Source organism: Trematomus bernacchii, unplaced genomic scaffold (genome assembly GCF_902827165.1).
Source record: "Trematomus bernacchii unplaced genomic scaffold, fTreBer1.1, whole genome shotgun sequence".
Classification (NCBI taxonomy): domain Eukaryota; kingdom Metazoa; phylum Chordata; class Actinopteri; order Perciformes; family Nototheniidae; genus Trematomus; species Trematomus bernacchii.
Window position 1 is genome coordinate 1,973,103 of NW_022987469.1, and position 16,316 is coordinate 1,989,418.

At 40.5% G+C, this 16,316-nt stretch overlaps 1 protein-coding gene across 1 annotated transcript in view; it reads right to left on the minus strand.

The window, feature by feature from the left end:
* Positions 1 to 4,040: 4,040 nt before the first annotated feature.
* nfasca (neurofascin homolog (chicken) a) overlaps positions 4,041 to 16,316 on the minus strand; it is a 101,620-nt gene continuing 89,344 nt past the window's right edge. The window contains exons 34-36 of the mRNA XM_034144330.1: positions 15,474 to 15,509; positions 14,778 to 14,847; positions 4,041 to 7,430 (exon numbers count right to left, since the gene is read on the minus strand). Of these exons, the coding sequence (XP_034000221.1) occupies positions 7,202 to 7,430; positions 14,778 to 14,847; positions 15,474 to 15,509 (335 nt within the window). The 3' untranslated portion in view covers positions 4,041 to 7,201. The remainder of the gene's footprint in view (positions 7,431 to 14,777; positions 14,848 to 15,473; positions 15,510 to 16,316) is intronic.

The following is a 16,316-nucleotide window of genomic DNA, read 5'->3' on the forward strand; positions in this document are numbered from 1 at the left end:
TCTGACAATAAGAGCTCTATATGGTATCTTTATCACATGTTCTCTTCAGCATGAACACAGGAGCGAAGCCTGAGCCAAAGGCTTTATGTTCTGACCATCGAAGGAGCAACATTTGTGTTGCATTTAACATAGAACACACACACACACACACACACACACACACACACACACACACACACACACACACACACACACACACACACACACACACACACACACACACACACACACACACACACACACACACACACATGTATTTTTCAGTGGAAGATGTCATAATTACCCAACACTTCCTCTGAGACTCTCCCCCCCCCCCCCCTGTCTGCCAGGCTAGGTATTGGGTTGCTAATGGCCTTTTACCCACTAATGTATGCGCTGGAGGGGACAGTAGTCAATGGTGGGCTGAAATATTAATATTTACCAGCCATGAGGGGGTCAAGGCGGAATGGATTAGGCCATCTTTAATAAAACATGTCACCACCAAAGAGACCACTCCTTTGTGATCTCTCCATTTCTGTTACACTCACAACTAGATTTATGAACGTTTGAGGGGTTTTTGTCTGTCTAAAAAGAACTTAGAGGGCTTGGCAGTTTAATGGGAATGGTGTAATCACTTTTATCCTTAGGTACAGGGGATAAATCAATAGACTATAAAGTCCTGGTTCGGTTGCTTTGTGGGCTGAAACATGGCTGTAAATGATTAGTGTGGTGTCTGGAGGGTTTAAAAGCCTTTACACATAATACCTGTTAAAGTATCAGAGTTTTATATGATTGCTTTTAGACATTACATGCACCTCACAGAAGTGCTCAACATTATTGTGAGGGAGGGTCTGGCAGAGCAGGTCATGGAGGTATTGTCAATGATTTCTAGTGGAGAAAGATGTGTAACAGCAAAGCATCAAGGGGACAGAGAGGGTTACTTACACACAGTATATGTACATAAATGTGGAAGCTACTTCACTGAAGGTCATCCATCCAAATGTGGGTCTGGAGGGGATATGGCTGGGATGGGATGAGGATTACATGGGATAATGTGCTGAGACTCCAGTCAACTGAAGGGCATTCCTGTCTGTATACAGGGAGCACTACCTCAGATGTGGAAGAATTCTTAGGAAACATTTGTGAAAATCCCCAACATCTGAGGAGATGGAGACCTATTGAAAATTGGCAGTTCTATCACAGGGCTGGCAATTCTGGCATACCAGAAAAAGCGAGATTGTCTCTCATACTGTGTAAGTACCGTATGGTTATTTGAAGTCCTTCTTTTATTTAGCAACAGATAAAAGCTGGGTTGTGAGTGAGGTGACAGTGTTGGAGGCATTTGTTGTTCTTTGCGGAACTCCAAGCTTACACAGTGTTGAAGGAACTCTCATTCCAAGAGATAAGGTTCAGAAAAGGGTTATTTAATGAAAATAGAAAAGTGTATTAGTTGTGTTTGTTGTATACAGTACTTAAAATATTTTGGGTGGAAATTGCTTTGAGGTATACTGAGTGAATGTGGAGCAGTGGTACTGGAGCCTGACAGCCGGAAGGTTCATCCCCCCCAGTTCCGAACCTGTCGGGTATACTGGATCTGTTTTTTCTGGTGTGCTAGTTTCTTCTTAACACTGGTAGGTTGGTTTCTATAATGTATGTGCAAGGCCTGTGACAGACCTGCCCATTGTGAGCTCCTCCGCCCCCAAATTGCAAGGGATGTGGTGTATGAATGATATCACTTCATGGAAATGTAGCACTGTCTTCAAGATTCTGGTGGCTAGACAGGAACACAGTGTTGGCTGATTGCATGGTTTCTAAAGAAAACGATGCAAACAGCCAGCTGTACCTGTGATGAAGTCAGTTCTCAGACAAAAAACATTCATCTTTCCCATGTCTGAAGAATTCTGTTGAGCTGGAGGCTGTGCTCTCAGAATCATAAATAAGAGCACATTCTAGTCTTTAACACTGCAGACAAATCTGTTTTGAAAACAGGGAAAAAGGTCAGGGAGGAACAGAGAGACCAGCCGTCAGGATAGAGAAAAGGAGATAGCTTTACTATAAAGAAGGCGTCGCTAGCAGAAGATGCAACATCTCATCATACACGCATACATGGTGAATATATTTATGCCATTTTCTGTTGAGTATGTACCTTACAAAAGCTGTTATTTTTGCATGTTGAAGAAGCAAGACTTTGACGAGCTGCTCTGATACATATGGTAAAAGCAAGAAGATGCTAACATGAGAAATCATTTTAAAAAGCCAAACAGCATGTGATCAATCATTGGAAAATCTAGTTGCAAATCTGGTATGTGCAGTACATTTCTACACTGTGCAGCAATTTAGAATGAAAAGAAACACAAAGCTGTAAAACTGCACATTGACATCCCCCCCCCCCCCCCCCCCCCCCCCCCCCCCCCCCCCGTTAAAGGTGAGCTGAGACGATGCAGACAGTAAAAAGAGAGTCAACGTGCACAACATGAAAAAAAGCACGGTTCATCAGCAAATATGCATAATTCTCTTTTCTTTATAATATAGCCAGTTTTAAAACCTTTCCCCACTGTGATCCAGTTGGGGGGGAAAGAGGAAAGGCCGTGTGGGAAGAGGATGCAGGGGTCCAGACCAAACCTGGAGGAAAACTCTTAGAATGATTCCAGTGAGAAAGTTCGGACCTACACTCCGACCCCACGTTGGATCTCTCTTTTTCTTGGCTTTCTTCTAGTTCAGCAGCGTCTCCTGTTTTTGCCAGAATGTCTGTGCTCCGTACTTAAACTAACAACATCAGAACCAACATACTGAAAAAGAATGGCTTTATAGTAAAAATCACCCAGCTGATTTAAACTCGGAGGATATTCTCTGAGTTTCTGCTGAGAGACAGGGGGGAACATTTTTGGAAGAGGGTATAAATGACAGAATGTTTTTTTTTGTTTAAAGGGGCGAGAAATGCAAGGCCAGTACTACTGTTTTCAAATGGCTGCATCACCTATCGTTTTTCCAACCCAGTTAACATTTAACCACGCTCACTTCGGCATGGACGTATAAAGAGAACGTCGCCAAAAACGATATGGGTTTTTTCTCAGCCGGTGCAGCTTTAGAGCGTCAGTTTTCATCACGAAATATGAATCTGACAGCTACAGTCGATTCATTGAGCATCTTTTTCAAAGTAGATGAAAATAGCGTTTGACTTTTTTCTAATATGAAAGAAGATCACAGTTATGCATAGCTGAGTAAATGTTAATAGTTTTTTTTAACACTGTCAGAGGATAACAAATATTCCGTTACTCCAACGTTATTCACTTAGACTGGGAGGTCCTCTTTTTATGTCCATCACACGCAGAGCCAGGGAGGCTAGTGTGGTTCAATCTGAACTGGGTTGGATAAACGCACCGGGACACATGTTCCGTTTTAGGGACCTTCTCCTTCAAAGTCTGAAAATGAATATGACCTAATGGATCCACAATGTCTGTTCTAACAAGACCCCTCTAAAGGAGCCAAGAACCGCAGACTTCTTAAAAAAGGTTGAATTGATTGTGGGCCATGACCATTTAATTGTTTAAATTGACAACTTATTGACAACTTATTTAGGATAAGTTGACTAATGTTAAGCCACTACAGATACAAATAATGACTCCACTGGAAGTTCACGCAGACTGCGTGGGGGCCGCACCTCGCGGAGGGGGCCTCTTCTTGCGGAGGGGGCCTCTTCTTGAGGAGGGGGCCTCTTCTTGCGGAGAGGGGGCCTCTTCTTGCGGAGGGAGCCTCAACTGAGCCGCAAATGCGGCGCACCTATGCGTTTATGCGGCGCAATTAGTGTGGCGCGGCACGGTGTTGCCGCTGCGAGGCTCCACTAGCACCCCCCCGTCCCCCCGTCGACGCTCGCGAAACAGAGGGCCTCATCATCTAACTTTGCGTGGGGCCTCAAGTTGGCCAGGCACGGCCCTGTAAATATTTATATATATTGTTTTCTTTTTACCCTCTACACTGAAAAAACTGAAACGTTGACTTCAATTAAATGTATTGGTATTAGGTTAGTTGAAAGCAATAATATGAAGTTGAACCAATGTTTTTCATTTCAACTTAATATTATTGCTTTCTACTAGCCTAATCCAGTTATGTGAAATCTGTTGACATAATACATTTAATTAAAGTCAACGTTTCACTTTCTTCAGTGTAACCTTCAGTCATTGAGGAGGCATCTGAAAGGGGACCAGTGAAGCAACAACAGGCTGTAAAGGTGAGAGGGAGTCTGCGGCCTCAGAGAGATGACCAATGTAAAACGGTTTCAAGCAGGGGAGTGTGATCTAATACCTCAGCAATGTTCTTTTTAGGCCTACTAAAACTGTGCTACAACTCTGGAGCACTTCTGTCTTATTTACATCTTACAGAATCTAACATATTCCTCACAATATACAACCCAAACCATCATCAAACGATTGACTGATAACCGGCCACAGTCAGCACCGTACATCACAACGCAAAGGGCAACATTGAGTGGAGGATGATTCTTGTTACTTTTTTTCAGAGTGCAAACGTTAGTCAAAGCTACTTTACAGAGGTGCGTGACACACCAAGTTGCACCTGTCACATTTGCTTGCTGGATACACATTTGTGACTTTTAGTTTCCTTTTCGGATAAAGCATTTTTTGGGGGAATCGACTTTTATATATTTACAAATATAAGAGATCAGGACCTACATGTACAGAATATATGTCAAATAAATAATAACTGTGTGGTGGGAAGGTTAAGGTACATACATCTGAAGTAAAACACAGAGTAACTGTAATACAACATGAGTACGAGAAGAGCAGCACAATGACAGATTAACAACAACCATGACAGGTATTCTCATGTTGGAAAGCCAGCTGACACACATATCTGAAACATACAGTTGTGTTTATGCTTCTCATGAACAATAACAGATTCAGGAGACATCTTTATTCTGGCTATTTCGAGTGTGAAACAACAAAATAAGTTGGTAAGAAATATGTATATAACAATTAATTAAATTAAGGACTTATATTAATACTATCCACATAATGTAATAAATAGAAATATAAAATAAATATTTAAAATAAAAAGTGAACTGCAGTCGCTAACTGCTGTTAAGATCTTTTGATTTAGCATCGGAGGTTTAATAGTGCTGTTGTAACTAAGTCTGAGTGCCGACATGATGAGGTGAATTGAGAAGCACTCAGTGAACGTTTAGTAGAAAATAAAGTCAGTCCATCAGTGAGCTAACAGAAGGACAAACATGGTTGTTGGCAAGTGAAATACTGAGTGTACATACTTCTTTTCTTTTTTCTTTCTTCCTCAGCAAAAACTAAAAAACTAGTGGATACGTTTCATCTCAACGGTGGCTGTGAATTTAATGTATATATTTTCATGCTGTAAATTCAAGTATTCTTGCCCTAGTGCCTTTTTTATCGGTAATGATTGACAAAATAATCGAGTTAAAAAAACTAGAGGGAGGGAAAGATTATTGGATTCCTGTGTAAAGGTGGGTTCAGACTGACATTTCAGAGGTGGTGTGATTGAATACAAAATCAATGCACAAATTAAATAATCCAAACGTGTCATCCAGCAAAACGTTGTGTCTATTTTTAGGCTTAATGACTCCAATTCATAAACAAAAAGGTCTGGAGTAACAAAGAGAACTGCAGGTCAGTGCATGTTACTCTAATGTTTTTTAAATGGCTTTTTAAGGCAAATAAACTCAGAATGCCAAAAGCATGAAAAACAAAACACAATCCATACATATGGTAAAATGAATCAAAGGCAAACATGTAGTCTGAACACACCTCAAGGATTCCTGGCTCTCAAGCTGCATTCATGTCCCATTGGGTAAAAGTACATTTAAGCGTCCAACTTGAAAACATGACTTGGCTTACACGTAATAAAAAGTCATTGGGATCTTTGCGATTTGGGCCCTAAACTTCCAGAATGAAGGTGTAAATGTTACAAATATTAATATAGGTAATTTGGAATATTTATAAATAAATAAAAAGCAATTGTAACTTGTTTTATTATTAGCGTTGACATTGCAATGTCTTGTTTGGTGCAAAATTACTTTAAAAAGTACTGTGTGTAGCAAATGGTCAACCAAAGCCGAAATAAAAACAGAAACATGGTCACTGTCAGCCGACAGTTGTCCCCATGTGACATGAATGCAGAGTTAGCATGCATGCTAACTAGGGGATTGACTCGGTTGTGGTCTACCGTTTTTCTCAGGCAAAACTAACTTTCCTCTCGTTTGCCTCCTTGCACTAAGCTACTGCCATGCTCCAAAATAGTCATTCTTAAAAAAAAGGGATTCATTAACAACATACTTTAGCAGAGCTTGGTGCTTGTGGCAGAAATAGCTTTTCTTGTGGCGGCCATTTTGAACATCTGCACTACAATATTGGATTAGAGGTAAGAAAAACATGTCTACTCCATCGAACAAGGCAAAGTGAATAAAAGCATGTGATTTAGTTTGCAAGTGGTAAAAAAGAAACCCAAAACGTGTACTTTTACTAACCAGATCAAACCCAAAATGTTATGAAGGAGGTGATAGTGCATAGTTTTGCAGGGCACTAAAATGTGTGCCAGGACTGTATACAGCACTCATTAAGAATTAATGACTCGTCTACCAGCTGTGGAAAAACTAAACTCTTTCATTGCGTAAATATCAATATGATAAACATATCTGCGGGCATCCTGTTGAGTTTGATGGTTAGAAGCTGATATGTTACAGGACGTGTGTGCGTAAGGGACCTCGTGTGTGTACTTTACTGGGATGCTTCACAGAGGTTTTTGAGGGGCGAATCAGGAAGGAGAGCAGGGACGCTGAAAATGTTTGGAGCAGAAACCAACCAAGGTCAAATCTTTAAAGAACGCTTGTCAATGCCTCCACGTGCTGAAGGCTGCTCCCAAGTCTGTGTAGGGGCAGGCGGAGCAGAGGAAAACGAGCACAGTCCTCTTTGTCCCAACGTCACCTCCAGTGGGTCCATTTCTTCCAGCTGGAAACTAGAATAGAGGCTTGTGGTCTGATTCCACTCCTGTTCCCCCGATACTGCAGAGGGAAGCCTGCAGTCTCCAGACAGGCCGCTGCGTCCCTTCTGTGTTTAATGTGTTTCATATATTAATATATTCACGTGTGTGTGTTTGTGTCTGGTGTATTGTGTTGTGGTTTGTGGTAACACCCTGAAATCAGAGGGTGCCACCGCGTCCCCCGGGTGGTTCTACGGCGCTACGCCAGCGAGTAGATGGCGTTGACGGGCGAGGTGGCCTCAGAGCTCTCGTTGCCCTCCGTTTCGTCCTTGTCCTTCTTCACCGTGTACTGGCCAATGAAAGAGCCGTCCTCGTTGAACTGGCCATCGCCGCCCTCTCCGTAGTCCACTAGGCTGTCGTCGCTCTCCTTCACGTTGCCGTCCAGAGACGTCTGGCTGCCCTGCAGAGGCTTGTTGTCCTCGTCGCTGCTGTAAAGGTGAAGCAGAGTTCAAAGTTAAAATGGAAGCAGGAAGTTGTCATGGTGTGAGCAGGAAGTGGAGACCCGGTCATCCCGTCGGCACAGGTTAGAGGGGAAAGTGAAAGGTTATGGGGGTTGCAGGTAAAGAAATGATGTTAACTTTATATTTTCAGCTTTTCAAACTCTTACTGAAGTGACTGTATGTTCAGGTCACTCTGACTATAATTCAGATTTATACAATTCATTTCTTTTCCATATTTTCTTTAAAGGATAGGTTTGAATGATTTAAAATCTATCAAAATACAGTACGCACATGGTGTTGGTAATGTGGACGTGTCTCTGTATTTATTCCTCCTAACCATAAAGACCACAGAGCGTCATACTACTGGTGTGTGAGTACTGTATCAAGATAGAGCTCAGAAAATCCAAACCTACCATTTAACAAGATAGCTGCGTTTGTATTTTATATCAAAGATGCTTGTTGTTGTCAAATGTAAAGAGTATTTTAGAGAACATTATACATATTTGTTTTACAAGCAACCCTGTCTCCTAGAAATTCTGTTCATAGAAATCTAGCTTCCACCAATTTGTTTTATTTGAAATGCGATTGCCAGGATATAGTTATTTTTCTCTTTATCAAACTGTTTACTGTTTCATATTTCCTTACCTAATCCCTAAGCCTAACAACGCTGTATTATCTAAGATACGCTGTGACTTCTGTACAAAATATTTAAAACACACTTCCTCGACTGGAAAACACAGTGCCAGTGAAAATATTACCTACAAGATATTTGGCAAAGTGAATGAGTGAACATACAGAATTTGGTAGGAGACAGGAGTGATTCAAAGACATAAATACTGTGGTAAAGATTCAAACAAGAAATGTGCATACACATGCTAAATGTGGCCATATTCTGACATGAGATCCAAGCAGTAGAATTCATTTGCACCTCATCTGTAGAGCTGACTACAGATGGCTCCTCACTCTGACTTTAGGGGAAGAGAACGTCATGCACAGGAAGTAAGAGCTACAGGCTAGCATTAGCTTTTCTTTTCAGATCAGGTCAGTAGCATAACAGCAGGAAATGCACTTAAGGATGCAGAAGTGAAACATTTCTCCTTTTCTATTTCTTTTTTCCGCTCAGGTCTGCTTATAGCATATTATGGTTATCATATTAACTATCCAGATTCCCATGGGGGAACAGAACCGAATGTACACTGAAGCTTCTCAGATTCATCATGCTCCATGCGGAAACACTTCGGGAACCACAGACATCACATTTTAGAAACCATACCTGTGTTTAAGTACAAATGGACCAATCACATTCTGACAAACTTAGAATCTAGCTAATTCAACCCACATCCAGTATTTGTTATATAAATCCACATAAAAACGTTCAGAGTAGAGCGAGAGGCCGTTAGCAGAAAGTAGAACTACGGACGCTGTCTGAACACATGCGGACATCTGACAAGGTGAAGAGATGAAAAGGTGAAGAGAGTGGGAGTTGAGCATAAAGTGGGTGGGAGGGTAAGAACGTCATCTTAAAATCATTTAGAATGTTAATTAGTTAAGACAATCCCTTTCTATTTAACCCAAATCTTTTAGCAGCTTAGGCTGTCTGTTAACACGTCAAACGACAGAAGCATAGCGCTATAGAACCAGCAGAAATGTGTCACGCACTGCCACGTTTGTTAAGGGAGAAAGCTTATGCCACTAAAGATGCCTGTTATACACAGTCCAGTGTGCTGGCAGCTACAAAGTCTTTCTGTCTTTTCATATCCTTTGAGTGTGCTTCTGTCTGTACCAGTGCCACTGAAACACTTCCAGATAACCTCTCTCACAGCTAATCAAATACATCTGGTCAATAGGAAGGGACATTTTTAAACCGCTTTCCCTGAACCCATTTGCCAAGCTTGCTTACCGCACACACTGTTATAAAGTGACTTGGAAATGTTTTCAGAATGAAAGAGTCGGGAAGGATTCTATTATCTGATTAGGTGACTTTAAGAGCAAAGATGGGTGGAGTAGGATGGGAGTGGGTGAATAACCTTCCAAAATAGAAAGTAAAAGCGCCCACTTTCAGCGTTCATGAAATCCCAGGAAAATGACACAGATTAACATAAATATAGAGTTTGAAAGTCGTTGACAATACAAATCATCAACTAGTTTTATATGATCCATTATTGGATTAACTATGCTTTGGAATGCTTTTCGTTGATAGATCAAGTTCAGTCGGATGATAACACATTGGAATGGCTCTAACAGACATTAATAAATTAAAATGCACAGCAAATCAGCAGATCATATTAGAGCAGGTTAGGAGGACTCAGGGGGAGACTCTTCTCCTGTCCTACCTTTCAAGAGACCTTTGGACCAATGAGAAAATAAAAAAGAGACAAAGGGCACAGACATAAAGTGGGAAGGGTAGAACAGAAATACAGTCATGACAGATGGACAACAGACATGTGACATACACAGATATACTACTGTAAAACTGAAAAGGGACAACATTAACATGTATATGTCTTTTAGGGTGGCAGTTAATACATTTCAATTGTCATAATCCTAATGGCATGAAACCAAAACAAAGGTTTGAGCTTTGGGGCAGCATAGCATGTGTCAGGGCCATCTTTTTCCTCCTTTTACAACTTGGGTCTTATTTGTGTGGTTCTGGCCATCAATTGCTACCAGCTATAACAACACTGTAGGCACCAGCTGTTCAGATAGAGGGAATTCACAAAAAACTAAGTTTGGCGTGGCAGGTAACCCCAGCAGTCACACGGATTGTGGCAGCCCAGGATGCCATTGTGCGATTAAGCGCCACATCATCCGTGGTGTACAACCACACAATCTCTATGTTCTTGTCTGACAACAGGGCTGGGACGGGACCAAGCCAACCGTTGATCTAAAACACTAAATGAATAGGGTAAAACTGAAATCAAGCGTATCTCTCAATATGTTACGTATAATACTTCATTACAAGAAAATAAATGTGTGGAATCAGTAAGTGGGTTCAATTAATGATTAATCCTATTGTTCACATTTGTTGTCTCAATAAAAAGTGTTTACAACCTGTATGATGGGCTGAGTGATTCTCGACCCTTTTTACCAATGTTGCCTGGTGTGTACATCACTGATGGCCAACAACACAAATGAAACCCCAGGTTATAATACATCGGATTGATTTCTAAACAACTACACTAGAGCACGCTCATTTGTTTCATGCGGGATAAAACTGTGACATATTGATGTTTTGCTCTTGTGCTGCACATTAAAACTAGAAGACAGGATGCCAAACAAGATTGAGAGAACAAGAGAAGCTATGCGTAGAAGAAATGTACTTCATAGGGTTTTTACTTTGAAGTCATTTCTAGATTTTAAAGTTGGTTAGATCTTTGAAATGTTGGTTTAATCTTTTCTCCTCCAAATGTTTTCTCCACTTGTTTGTTGCCTAAATCACTTCCTTAAGGGTGTCAAACTGTGCCAAACATCTCCCTGCCTCCCGGCCCCCACTACAACACAAATAGATTCCATCGCCCCATGCACCTGCGTTGATTTGTAAATGTCGGCCGGCAGAGGGAAACATTGTAATGAACTCTAGAAGGGTGAACACATGTTAGAGCACTGAAGGGTCAGACCTATAGTGTCAGGCTGCTCTCTGGGATCACGTCTCAGTTACTGCAGAACAGCTGACTCATGATGTGGTTATAGGGACGAAGACTTCTGTAACAGCAGCAATGTTATATTAAGATGAATTGATTATTATTGCTCCAATATTGAGCTCGATGAAAGCAGCTTGGAGCCTTTCACAACAATGAAACGTTTTACTGGAAGGCAGGGGGCGGTGTGTGTGCTCTGTGTGTTTTAATTGAGGTTTGAGTGCTAATGTTCTCTCCACATGTGGTTGTTTTAGAGCTCAGGGCAGAACCAAGATATATTTAGTTCAGATCTTTTATACAGCCCTGAAAGGTTTTGTTTGATGCATCTTACCTAAAAGGATAGTTGCCTTTCATCCTGCTCTTCAGTGAATTCACTGTGTAATCATTTTATTTTTGTATTCCAAAGGTAGGCAATGAAAGCAGTATAAGTATCACCAGGGTGATGGAGGATATGTTGGGATGAATCTGTTAGTATAGAGCATGTTTCAGTTTGAAGTGTAAAACATGAAAGCCTGTCTCAAGGTTTGACCATGCAAACTAAAGAGCTTTGTTCCAACCGCAGAGAGGAAGGGCTGTGGCTCTGATCAGACCTGCAGCTTGTTATTTTGTCCACAAACAAATCACCTGGTAACTTAATGCATTTCTCTTCACTTAAGGGATAGTTCAGCCTTTTGAAAAATACAATTTGTATCTATAACAGGACTTCATTAAGGTCAGCGTGAATCTCATGTCTGTTGAGCTTAGCTTAACATGAAGACTGGAAGCTGACAGAAAATGTGTACAGAGAGAAGCGAGCACACTGAACTGATCAAACAGGTCACTGTTTATGTGTAAGCCTTTAATGCTCAGGTTCCCAAGTCTTTTTAAAACTCACTGATATGCTTTTTTTCCTATCTGATGCAAATTGTTTTAAATGCTTGATTGATTTGATCTTTTGCTTTTTGTGGTCAAGTATGTTGCATTGTTCTCAGTTCAAAGACATACCTCCATAATCTCTGATGTGTTTTGGGTTTATTGTGTTCACTCACTTTAAGTGTTACAGCATCTCTACTGAGACGAGGAAGCAATTCTAAAAGGGAAAACATATTAGTCAACCTCATTGATTTCGTGGGAGCCCTGGCCTCAAACAAACACGAAGGTTATATAGTTTGCTTGACGATTTGATCGACAGTTTGACACCCATAAGGAACCAGAGGCGAGCACTGCTGTCATCTCTCTAATCATATTTCATCACTGCGGGTTCGCTGCATCATATGACGAGTCCTCCATCCATCACAGGGTATACATATTGCTTTTGAGACAAATGCAGGCCAGATATATTTCATGAATGAAATCTGTGCACTCTTTGCAGGCTGGCCAAAGAGCCAGCGATGCATTATCAGGCAGATTGGGGGGGTCTCCCCAAATAAGCTGCACATTATCCAGCCCACGTTCCCCCCAGCTCAGGGGAACACCTGCTCCCCTCGACATGCACAGGCCAAGAGAGATGCCGTGCCAAAACCAAAGTACCTGTTCTCGTTCTCGTTCTCGTTTTCGTTTTCATTTTCATTTTCATTCCTGTCAGGGACAGATGACCCGTTTCAGCATGGGGGAGAGAGAGGGTCGAGTCGAGAGGAAACAGGGGAGACAGCAAGAGAGAGGAAGTGAAGAGATAGAGAGAGGGAGGAAGGAGCTCCACATGAAACATGCATGTAAATACTGCATGCACACAAAAACACACAAACACACACAACACACACAGAGCTGGAAGCTGGGTGCTGAGGGCTGAGTAAAGCAAAGACCTTGAGTGTGAGAGACGGGCTGGGTGTTAATGTGATTTAGAGTAATTATTGATTAGATAACAGGCAGGGGCCCCCACACTGGAGAGGGATTCATCAGTGTTAGGCACAGCAGCGCTCAGATGATAGCAGAAACGGATTGTGCCTCTTTCTAAGGTTCACTGAACCCTCATCTGATCCATCTTTGGAATTTCAGTGCCACCAGACGCACTGCTCTGAAAAAACTGAAACATTGACTTTAATCAAATGTATTATAATACGTTTGATTAAAGTCAACGATTACGTTTTTTCAGTGTGTTTTGTCAATGAAATAATGCTATTTTATATAATGCTTTTATTCAAAACAACCTGCATCAGAGCATAGCTTCACAATGATAAGCCATTGCCCGAAGCTGTTCGGTTCATACTGTCAACTTGTCATTAAGATTCAGAGGCCTTGTCTTATTCCACGGTGTCTACAATAAAAGATACAAGCTTGTGTCACTCTCACACGGCTGAGTGAGAACATGTAGTGGTAGTATCTGAGATTTAGAAGGCAGGTTAAATTGAAAAGTTTTTAGTCAGAGTGGACGGATACAGAAAAAACAGACTCATTCTTCATAAAGAAGAGATCAGTAGGACCTGGAAGGAGCAAAAGACACATCACTTACACAAACTGTACACAATATACTATATTGTCACAATTCCGAAAAAACCCTACTGCACATGTTCAGTAATTAGCAGTATACGAACACAATTGCCTTCTTAACATAAAACTAGGTTAAGGAACTGTGTGTAGAAAACACTCTAAAAATGTCAAACAGTTGTCAACTCTACAACTTGCTTTCTGTGATAATCCTAACTCCAACCCTAACCCTAACCCTAAATTAGCAAACAAAAAATTGCTTTGGAACGGCAGATGTTGAATAATGATTCATAGAAATACAGTTGTGTGACAGACATTGCTGTTCTGTCACTTCTGTTGCCTTTGACTTTCTCTCTAATCCATTTGTATTGTTTCAGTGTCGCCACAGTACAGGGTCACCACAGGTCCTAGAAGCTTCCTGCGTATTAAAGCTAACAGTATTTCCTGGGCAGCAGCTGCGTTAGGACCTTTATGTTTATTACAACACAAGCTACTTATTAAAAGTTCCATACATGAGAGCATCTTTTTCAAATGTATCTACAGAGCTATTTTGAAAAGCTTCACTCTTCTGTGTGGAAAAAATGTGTTTTCAAATGTATCTGCCTTAGTGATGGAAGGAGCCATGTTTAGCATTATTCATTACCAAACATGCAGTAAGCACCATGCCTGGCACTTCTGTGCTCTGAAACGGCTTTATTATTACAACTTTGATCTGGATTTCTCAGATGAAACCCTCCTCTGGTCACATGACCTACTGCTCACATGACCTACTGCTCACAATGCTGAGCTGGCCCCAGTAATAGAGGGCTTTCTAAAGGACAAAGTCTTTGAGCTGAGTCTCGGCCATCGTTCAAAAGATCTCTATCTGCTATAATAACTAGAGCCACCTTGATATGGACACCATGCCAATAAGAATATTCAAAACAAGGTTTTCATTTACAGTGAGACATCTAAGGTTTCCTGCAGTTTCAATAAATAGCAGGTCTTTGTGATTTTGTTGGTTTAAGACTCAGTAATGATCTTCTGTTCAGAGCCATACTGAATCTTTGCTTGTTTTATTAAGCTAACCTATGTAACCTTTAAACATGCGTTTCAGTAAACACACACGCCATTGCCTGAACTGACTCAAATACCTCTGTATTTTAATTAGTACCATAATCTTCACACAGTATTAAAGATAAGACGTGGCACTCCTACTCAATAATCATACAACCAAGTACATTTACAGACTTTCAAGTTAACTTCCAATCATTTCAAAGGGAAGCATTTAAACAAAGTTGGGTTTTATACTTACTGGTAATCAAAAGATCCATCCTGGTCTTTGTGATCCACTGCGTCCAATGCCATATCTTTTTTGTCACGGACTAAATAGAAAAGAATAAAAGTAACATTTTAGGCATTTTGCTGAGAGCTGCACTGATGGTTAGATTTGACACACAAACACTTCCACGTGTTGAGGGGTTCATAGAGTTAATTTGAGCAGTAAATCCTTCTGTCCTCAAATGATCATTTCATTCCATAAGTTTGTCTTCAACCTTTATTTTTTGAACTGTTAGCAAACACTGCGTCTTAATTCCATACTTAGCTCCTAATATGTGATATAAACTGATTTCATAAAGCAAATTATGACTTTGCACAACTTTGGCACGATAAATGACTGTATTCACTGAAAGGACATGATACAAGATGCGTGCTTATAAATGTATTAACTTTATGTCATTTAACTCATGACTTATTTTGACTATTTTCTAAGCTGCTGAATTCATGTTTACTTAAGCATGCATTAGGAACTCAGTTTAGTTGCAGTTATTCAACATTATTGGGTTTGGGGTTAGGTGTCACAGTCCTGCAGTCAGTAGTGAAAATACCTTTTACTCCAGTAAGTGTGGGAACTCATCTCATTAGTCTTTTTCTTTTGGGTTATATTCTTATTTGACTTATTACTGGGTGTTAGTTCTTATCTTTGACGGCATCACCGTTCAGCACCTACCTAGACATTTTGCAAAACCAGTCACGCAACCACCACCTAGACATTATAGAAACTGCAAAACATTAACACGAATATCTTCTGTTGTTCCAAACCATCAATGATCACATTTTAAATCAGCAACAATGGGGAATTAAAACGATTTCAATATTTCAGTTGTTTTTAAGGCGCATTTTGAAAAATCAGTAGACGTAGTAACACAATTCACAAATGTACACCGGTAAACTCTGACCTGTAAAACCACCATTTATTATGTAAGTTAGTCTGGATCTGGTAAACAGCCTTTTCCTGTGCCAACATGTGCTGACATTTTGAATATTGGTCTGTTGTTTTCCCTCCAGGCAAAGGATGAAACCTTAACAATAAACTACCGACATAGGTGTCCTTGGGTGCTTTGAAAGGTGACTCTGAATAGAATGAATTATTATAAATAAATAAGATTGATATATTTCAAAACTGAGTGCTATATCGGTCATTGAAGGAAATACAAAGGTGTACATGAGTTTAGGGTCTCCATCCATTCTATTGATGAAGGTACAATACAATCTGTCCATAGAGAGCTGCAGTAATGAGTCCTAAAACCCCAAAATGAGTTAGCATTCAATCACTTTGGGTTCACTCGTCTCAAGTCAATGTTTTTTCTGCACTTGTTTTGGTTTTAGAGGCCTAATATAAGAGGGATAACACAAGCTAGAGAGATTTTAACATTTCATTTAACAACATAAAATACTTCAGTAAATACCCCACTGGTTAATGTCTGAGCATATATGTGTCATAAAAAGTGACTAAATCAGAATCCAAACGTCATTACGCAGAACATAAGCCACCTTTAGCTTAGCGGTGGTG